Genomic DNA, 9896 nt, shown 5'->3' on the forward strand with positions numbered 1-9896 from the left:
ATTAGAATTAGATATTATATATTACCTGTGACAGTCAGAGTTGTTCCAGGGAAGCTGTACCACCATTCTGCATACTGTGTTTTAAATCTGAACTTGTACTCTTTAGTCCCAAGGTACTCAGCACGACCTGCATACTCTGGCACCGAGCTCAGTATTTTAGGTGCCTCATTACGTTTCTCTTGTATATACCAGTTTGTTTCTGAGACCACATGATAACTTGGATGTTGATATGTGCAGAGCAGTTCCACTGTTGAGCCCTTCACAGCACAGATACTCTGATGGGTGTAAGTCACAATGCAACAGTTCTGATCCCAGAACACCTGAAACAGTAGTAGGCCCATTATTTATTCCATTAGATTCTTCAATTATTATTGCACTCAACAAAAATATTAACGCAACATGCAAATATTTCAAAAATTTTAATACAGTTAATTTATAGAAATCAGTCAATTTAAATAAATGAATTAGGCCCTAGAACATATTCTGGGCGTTCTGCCAAAAGGTCTGAGGGGGTCCTGACGGCCTCCCCCTCATATCTTTACCAAGCACCTACAGGAACCAATGATTGTATGAGATGTCAAATTAATCTCTTCAGAAATAAACAGTTCCCCGACACATGAATATCCACCTACTATTGTTGAAACATTATTCTACATTATTGAATGTCTCTGAAAACCCCCATCCCACACAGCAATAGATCAGCACTCCTACTCCAAGACACTTGATACATGTGGATCCAGAGCTGCATATTATGCTACACAGGTTACCATGGTAATCAGACTTAGTTAACTGTTTGAGAATGGGAGATATATGACTCATTACAATATGTTTTCTATTGAAACTTTATTTAGAGATCTGGAACCGGTGCCAGAGAGGAGGGAGATGAAAGAAAACATTTTTGTGCTTTATGGTGTTTTATCAGTGACCCTGATTGATTGAAGCTCTTGCCACATAGACAGGAGTAAGGTTTCTCTCCTGTGTGTGTGAGCTGGTGTGTAGTCAGGGTGAAATCTCGAGCAAAACTCTTCCCACACTGATCACAGCTATAAGGTCTCTCTCCTGTGTGTATGCGTTGGTGTGTAATCAGGTCTCCTGACTGATTGAAGCTCTTCCCACACTGATCACAGCTATAAGGCTTTTCTCCTGTGTGTATGCGTTGGTGCGTAGTCAGGTGTCCTGACTGATTGAAGCTCTTCCCACACTGATCACAGTTATAAGGCTTCTCTCCTGTGTGTATGCGTTGGTGTTTAGTCAGGTATCTTGAATCATTGAAGCTCTTCCCACACTGATCACAGCTATAAGGCTTCTCTCCTGTGTGTATGCGTTTGTGTGCAATCAGGGATCCTGAATAATTGAAGCTCTTCCCACACTGATCACATCTATAAGGCTTCTCTCCTGTGTGTATGCGTTTGTGTGCAATCAGGGATCCTGAATAATTGAAGCTCTTCCCACACTGATCACATCTATAAGGCTTCTCTCCTGTGTGTATGCGTTGGTGTCTAGTCAGGTGTCCTGACTGATTGAAAGTCTTCCCACATTGATCACAGCTATAAGGCTTCTCTACTGTGTGTTTGTGTTTAGTCTGGGCACCTGACTGATTTAAGTATTTCCCACAATCAAAGCAGGTATAAGGTCCCTCCCCTGAATGAAATCTCAGATGAGATTTTAAGGTTTTAGATGCATGCTCTGGAGTGTGAATTTGCTCATGAATTTTCAAGTCTTGTTTAGCAAAACTCTTCCCACAGTCAAAGCAGCAGTGGTGAGGTTTCTTCCCTATACCTCTATGCTGGTGTTTCTTGAGGTGTTCTGGTCTGGAGAGACTCTTCTCTTTCATGTCAGCATCATGATGTTGTTGAGGCTCCCCAGATAATAAGCCCCTCCCACTAAGAGAGCAACAATTAGGGCTGTCCCCTGTGAAACAAAGACATTGAATAGTTAATTTTGAAAATATGGGTCCATAAACAGATGGGTACTTCCATGAAATTAAGGCCTTTTGCATCCCTTTCATATTTTTCCAGTAGAAATTGTACATCAGTATTACATTTTAAATCTGTTATTAAATAATATTAATGAACACTTGCTAAAGTGACAAAATTCTGAATTGTGACAAGTCCCTCCGTCAACCCTTTGTAACTTCTAGAAAGATTTTTACCCAACTAATTCAATCATTTATCCAAATTTTACCATCATTGAGTACAGTTACAAGCGCAGAATAATACATTAATTGTGAAATCAATTAGCATAAGAGTTTGATTTAAACATTAACATGCTTTGAAAGAACAATTTCCCTAATAAACCTGTTTACATGAACACCTACCTGATGGGACTTTGAAAAACGCTGAAAATTGACAATCAAAATAAACGTTTTGCCACCTCGACTATGTTTTTTTTAAAGCAGTATAACGGTTGTATGTGAAACTATTTCTAAGCTGCATACTTTCAGTTTTTCCTGAACTCACTGGACTCGGTCAAAAGAAGTTAGCTGGCGCTGCTTGTGTTAGAACATACAGATGAAATACACCTCTATAACTCTGATTAAAGTGTTTCATGTCCTAATCATTCTAAAGATTGATCAGAAAACCAGGTGTTTTTAAAGGCGTATGCTTCCTTCTGTTATGACCTTACACCAATTAAGATCAGCAGAGTAAGATGTTTACATGACTAATGCCATACTCAGCCTACTGCCATAATCAGATTAATAGGAAATTATTAGTGTGCATGTAAAGCACTAGTTATTTGGTTACTTTGACAGTCATTTCTGAACATTATTTATTTCATGTAATTAGTGATTCATTTACATCTGTCCCTCATTAAGGTCAATCCATGTTTAATATGGCGAAACTGTTCCTTACATTTTTTGGGGCAAAAGAAACATTAAACGTCAACTCATAGAGTAAAAGCAGGTTTCCTAGTGCTAGTCTTATCGATTCTCTGGTGTTTGAAGAAAACTGAGCAAGTGAACCATTTTACCCAGAAATTGGTATGGTAGAATAATGTTTTTGTGGAGCTAGCATTCAATTTTCACTCCAGTGGAACAAAACTAGCTTCCATTACCCCTGTCATGAGCAAATTTGTGGCTGATTTAAAGGACTATTTCACCATTGTAAACTAGTGGTTTTGTTGTTTTCAGTAGTCCCCTGTTACTTTATTTAGCACTTCCTACAGTATGTACTTTCATATAACCTCTTGAGATGGGGAAACATGTTTTTATGAAGCTGAACATGTGCTCTTCATAACAGAAAGTTAAAATTAGGTGAAATCAAACGTTTTTGGGGGGAACCAAGTTACACTTCTCAAAATTGGGTGGAACTACCAAATATTTTCATCAATATAATTAACCAATTAATTGTTAAAGAAGCAGAGTAATCCACACACCATGGTTTTTACTTAATGAAATCATATCTCCATGACCCTCTTCTCCTCTCTCAGTTCCACTCTGCCCTGGTGTTTTCCTGCAGTCGACCAGAACCAGCAGTAAAGTACAGGGAGGCGGTTGACATGGGGACTCCGGGAGGGTGGAGGGGAACGGGCTAGCTTTGTCCTGTTGACCACAATAAGTTAACAGTTGATCATTAAACCAAATATTGTATTAAGTCAGTCTATACCTCTGATTTAGGTGCATCCCTCATATCTCCTTCCACCTGATATGTTCAATCGTTCACTACAACCCACAAATCTAAGAGCATTGGATTGGTGTGCATGGGCTAGTTTCCACCATATTTCTTATACCAGTCATTTAAAATCAAACAACAAGGAAGAGGAGAAGCAAGAGGATCAAATGGGGGGGGTCACTAGTTACCACAAACCACACCCATTTCTACAACTTATCTTTTTAAATGTGATTTTAACCCTAACCTTAAAAACACTAACGTTATGCCTAACCCTAAATAAATAAAAGTACGTTATAGATGTTCGACATTGTGGCAACTAGTGAAAACACGCATATCTGCCCTCTCATTGGCTATAATGGTCCCATTCTTCCCGAATGCCTTCCAGCTGCGTTGCGTTTCAAACTCAACAACCCTCGGCCCTAAACCCTCAGCCCTTGAATTGCGTTTTACATCCGAGTGTACCTTAAAAATGTCCCTTAACCAAGCGAGGGAGAGTGATGATCGGAGGCAACGTCCTTGGTGGAAATCTTGAAGATTAACTTAAAAACAACCAACCTAAAGCTATCAATGTACCTAGTAAGCCAACGTATCTAGCTAGTGTCGTGGAATTATTGGTCCAATAATGTGGGAAGCTTGTGGAAGGCTACCCGAAACGTTTGACAAAAGTTAAACAATTTAAAGGCAATGATTCCAAATAATAGAGTGTTGGGAATGTGATGAAAGAAATAAAAGCTGAAATAAACAACTTTCTACTATCATTTTGACATTTCACATTCTTAAAATAAAGTGATCATAATTGACCTAAGACAGGGAATTTTTACTTGGATTAAATGTCAGGAATTGTGAAAAACTGAGTTTATATGTATTTGGCTAAGGTGTATGTAAACTTGACTTCAACTGTACCTTCCTAATACAGGTACATGTCTAGTGGTTCCTATCAATGATTAACTAATGAGCATGTCCAATAGCCTTCACAAGACCAGGCTAATGTAACTATCAATGATTAACTAATGTGCATGTGTAACAGTTTAACTTTACGTCCGTCCCCTCGCCCCGACCCGGGCGCGAACCAGGGACCCTCTGCACACATCAACAACAGTCACCCAAGTCTCAGAGCAAGTGACGTCACCGATTGAAAGGCTATTAGCGCGTACCACCGCTAACTAGCTAGCCATTTCACATCCGTTACACATGTCCAATAGCCTTCACAAGACCAGGCATGACCCCGAATGGTTAAGCCTGTATTGACTCAGCTTGCACATACACATTAGTATATGTGTAAGCAGAACCAATGGTTAACCCTATATCGAGTCTGCTGACTACTTCTAAGAAAACAGTATAGGTACTGGAAAGTACCCAACACTAGCACTCCTGTCAGCTAGCTAGCTACAGTTACCCATAGCTGGCTAGCTAGTTTTATAGTTTGGTCATTTATTCCAATACATTTCAGAATTGCACTCCTCACTACAAAACTAAGCCAATTTGCCAACACTAATATATATTTATTTAAATTGCAAACTAGCTTCATATTTTTACTGAGATACCGAAAATGCTGGTTGTTGATTAAATTTGACACTTAGCGGCCACCAGAGTTTGACATGTGACTACAGTTTGCAATGACTTGTGGGTCAAATCAACCCCGCAAGTGACCAAAGTTGTTCACTCGCTCCTTCAAGCTAAATCGAGGGCCAACGTTAGGGAATTAAAAAAAGGTCGGGAAATAAGGATGACAAATATAAATTCTATTTGGACACAGTTCTATTAGAACACACCAAAAACTACACATATCTAGGACTAAATATGAGCAACACAGGTAGCTTTCACATGGCTGTTGTTGATGACACAAGTTTACTGGAGAACTGAGACGAAGTAGAGACTCTGGACAGGGTGGATATTCGTATAATAAAAAGCAGTTTTATTCAGAGGTAAAGATATCTGATACAAACATGCATGGACTCGTTCATTCAGCTCGTAATGAACCTGCAGACAGAGCCCAGATAACCAGATCTACCAGACTCAACCTACTTTCTGTCCTGTATAAAATGTCTATGTATTTCTGTTTTCTGGTTGGTCCTGATCAGGTTGTTGTCTTCTCAGATTGGTCCGGATGAGCTGTGCGTCATCCTTCTGATTCTTGTATCAAAAGTTCTTTGTTACCAAATGTTCAGCTAAAAACAGGAGATTTAGGTGTGTGCGCAGATGTTCCTATCTAATCGGTGTTTATGAAAGGTTTATGTCAGCCCTCTGTCCTCGGTTATGTGTGTGTCTCATTATCTCGTGGGATGCAGACCCAAGCACTCTTGCTCAAGGCCTTCCCTGCCTTATCAGTGTTTATGAATGTTCTGTGTCAGCCATCTGTCTCTGGTGTGTGTGTCTCAGTTTCTGCTTGTGAGTATGTGAGAGAACCTTGTTTAAGAAATAAGTTAGTTATAACAATGTAATAGCAATATGCTTGTGTTATTTACAATGGTATTTCTTACACTGTGAATGAGCTGAGAGACAAAGCAAGAAGAGCATTCTATGCCATTAAAAGGAACATCAAAATTGAAATTCCAATTAGAATCTGGCTCAAAATGTTTCAATCAGTTATAGAACCAATTGCTCTATATGGCAGGGTCCACTCTCTAATAATGAATTCACCAAATGGGACAAACATCCAACTGAAATATTGCATGCAGAGTTTTGCAAGACTGTATTGCAAGTACAAAGAAAAACTCCAAATAACGCATGTAGGGCAGAATTGGGCCAATACCCCCTCCTCACTCGAATAGAAAAAAGAGCCATCAAATTTTACAACCATCTAAAAACAAGTGACCCTAAAACATTCCATCACACAGCTCTACAATGTCAAGAGATGAAACCAGAGAAGAGTCCCCTCAGCCAGCTGGTTCTGAGGCTCAGTTCACCAACCCAAACCAACCCCATAGAGCCTCGGGACAGCCCTCAGAAAATCTGGCCCAACCAAATCATCACAAAACAAAAATAAAAATATATAACCTATTGGAAAGACACCACAAAAAATCAAAGTAAACTTCAATGCTATTTGGCTCTAAACAGACAGTACATGGTGGCAGACTATCTGACCACTGTGACTGATAGAAAACTGAGGAAAACATTGACTAGGTACAGACTCAGTGAGCACCGTGTGGCTATAGAGACCGGTCGTCACAGACAAACCTGGCTGCCCAGAGAGGACAGGCTGTGCTCACTCTGCTCCAGAGGAGAGGTAGAGACAGAGGTCCTACTACACTGTGACAAATACTCAGACCTAAGAGCATATTTCTTTCCCAAAATTATAACTCAATACAAAGAATTTGAAACTATAAAAGATGAAGAAAAAATCAAATATTTATTGGGTGAAAAGCCAAAATGTGCAGTTTTGGCAGCCAAATATTTTTGGCAGCCACAACCTGAGGGACAGCCAGTGAAAAATGCAAAGTAATATTGATAATATTTCCCATTTAGCTTAGTTTTGTCTTTCATACCAGGTCATATGTCTTCTCAAGTCATATTGACACTGGTCTACTACTGTTGCTTTAATTTATTGTTGTTCTGATTAATATTGTTGTTGTAGTTGTTGATGGTAATCCCATGTCCACTACTACTGTTATTATTGCTGTTGGTCCCACCATTTATTTATATATAAATATATATATATTGTATATATATACATATATATTTGATTTTTATTTTACGATATGTATACTTTGACAATGTAAGTAATAACGAACTTAACATGTCAATAAAGTCAATTGAATTGAATTGAATTAGACCTCCCTAAAATGGCAATCAAACTGCATCCGGTTTCGACGGGGATACGCCCGAGGGAAAAACAACGTGTTTGGATTGCAGCCATTTCTTTTCTTTGTTAGAACGGCCACTTGAATATCTGGTTAAATAATGGCTAATATGTAAGAAATTAGTGAAGGAATGTGAACACTTAGGGAGGAAGGATAGAATTAGGTTAAAGTCACAGATTCCTAAACATGACTGTATGAACTGATTAATTTTGCTGGACCCCAGGAAGAGTAGCTGCTGCGTTGGCAGCTAATGGGGATCCATAATAAATACTGTAATGAAACAAGCTGGGAGCAGGTCTCGAACCCTCGACCTTCTAGCCCGAAGTCCAGCGCGTTATCGAATGCCGCAAAAGAATGCTCGAGCGGCAGAGTCGACATCCGCGCTTATAAACCCAGGGTCGTTACAATACAACTGATATAGTTGTAGGCTACTTTTTAAAATTTAACTAGTTAAGTCCGATATAGAAAAAAAATATTATTTAGAATCACGGCATATGAACAGTGGATTAACTGACTTGTTCAGGGACAGAACGACAGATGTTTACCTTGTCAGCTCGGGGATTCGGTTACTGGCCCAACGCTCTAACCACTAGGCTACCTGCCGCCCCAAACAGAACACAGCAATGTGGAGATTCACAGATGATGAAAACTAAGCCTAGACATTTTACACAACCCAGCAGGCATATACTGTTAAAACCAGACTTACCCAATCCATTGTGGAAGCTACTGTTTCTTTGTATGATATGAACTGTTCGCCGCTAACTGTCCGCGTCAACAATTTGTTGTTTTCTTGTTCTTCTTTAAGGTTTTATGACTACAATTATTGCTGCCACCTACTGTACGGCGGGTGAACTACAAATATCCATCCAAATTATTTACATCGTAGGTAAAGAATTCATGCAGGACATCTCTCCATAATTGTGTCAAATCTTCATGAATTTGTTCCACTATAAATCAGATTCTTTACATGAATACCATTAAAAAAAGATGCAACACTGTTTCTGGGTGGTCATTACAAAAGGTACATCTTGAATGTATCTATTTTTTTAACTTCATGTAGTGGTTGGCAGGGTAATATGTATGAATAATTTTATAATAAACTTCTTTAATTGTGTTAGTAAGTACGTATGTGTGACAACAGATATGATCAGTAAAACGATTCCAATAAGGCATGACATTAGGTATATAGATAGATACAAAATCCTGTTGATACAAGGCAAGTATCGCTCTGTTGTTGAACGGACCAAAAAAAATACAAATCTTTACTACTATTGAGTCAACAGCGGTAATCGAAGGTAGGTTCTGAGGGTCTTAACATGTTCCTGAATAATAAAGCAACACCTGAGGGAATGGAGACTAAAACAATTGTAAATTCTTTAGGCGTTGTAGGGATCTTGTAAAGTGATAAGAATGAGTCATAATGAAGTAAAAGACCCTCTGCATTTACAAGTTGTCTCACCAATAGGATATTATTTCTGAACCAATATTCTAAAAACAAAGATTTATCATTACACAATATGTGCTGATTATTCCAGATATAATATACGTGTGGAGAGAAATTATGCTTCTAAATGAAGGACCATGACTAGAAAACCTGCCGATGAAAAGAAGAGTTTCACTGGAACTTTGTCAATAGCAAACCAACATGAAGTTAAGGCCACCAAAAGTAGAAAAGACATGATGGGGAATGCAGTTCCACATAGAAGTGGGTCTTCTTAGTAAGTGCTTTATCAAATTGATCTTAAAAGTATTATTTAAGGGAGGAATGTCCAGAAATTCAGCCCACCATACTCATAAGTGTTCAATGCAACAGTTTCCTAATGTGACGGTGACGGTTTCTCCACAGAAAGTTAAAAAGCATCTGGTCTGTAGAAAGGGTTTTACATGGAACCCTAAAAAGTTCTACCTGGAACCAAAGAGGTTCTACCTGAAACTCAAAAGGGTTCACCTATGGGGACAGCTGAAGAACCCTTTAAGGTTCTAGATAGCACCTTTATTTCTAAGAGTGTAGTGCTGCTACGCCCACTCTTCTACAACACTTCAACCGTCCAAATAAATGATGTCATGGAGCATCACCATGGCGATGATGATTTGTGAGACATCATTGCATCGACAATCCCCAATAGTGACTTAATGACATTTGGAATTCCTGACATCATTTGTTTGGCTTCTAACTGTTAGAGAGGATGGCTGCATCTGAAATGTCACCTGACAGTATATAGGGAATAGGATGCCATTTCACACACAGACTATGTGTAGGTCTATTCTATTCTGGTGGATGGATGGTGTAATAGACTGCTCCAATTGGCGTAGCGGTCGAAGGCACTGCATCTCAGTGCAAGAGTCGTCACTGTCATCCCTGGTTTGAATCCTTGCTGCATCACATCCGGCCGTGATTGGGAGTCTCATTGGGCGGCATACAATTGGCCCAGCGCCGTTCAGGTTTGGCCGGTGTAGGCCGCCATTGTAAATAAGAATTTGTTCT

At 39.2% G+C, this 9896-nt stretch overlaps 1 protein-coding gene across 1 annotated transcript; it reads right to left on the bottom strand.

Annotated features, from left to right (window-relative positions):
- Positions 1-404: 404 nt before the first annotated feature.
- Positions 405-8205, bottom strand: LOC129849479 (zinc finger protein 501-like). The gene is made up of 3 exons (XM_055916301.1): positions 8118-8205; positions 3376-3541; positions 405-1911 (listed from the first exon to the last, which is right to left on the bottom strand). Exons 1-3 carry the CDS (start codon positions 8124-8126, stop codon positions 848-850), a joined length of 1239 nt encoding a protein of 412 aa, XP_055772276.1. The 5' UTR covers positions 8127-8205; the 3' UTR covers positions 405-847.
- Positions 8206-9896: the final 1691 nt, after the last annotated feature.

This window comes from Salvelinus fontinalis, unplaced genomic scaffold (genome assembly GCF_029448725.1).
Source record: "Salvelinus fontinalis isolate EN_2023a unplaced genomic scaffold, ASM2944872v1 scaffold_1484, whole genome shotgun sequence".
Taxonomy (NCBI): Eukaryota; Metazoa; Chordata; class Actinopteri; order Salmoniformes; family Salmonidae; genus Salvelinus; species Salvelinus fontinalis.

Coding starts and splice junctions, on each gene's coding strand:
- LOC129849479 (XM_055916301.1), bottom strand. Junction 1,912..3,375: donor TTCATTAAGTAAAAACCATG/GTGTGTGGATTA, acceptor TTTGTTTCACAG/GGGACAGCCCTAATTGTTGC.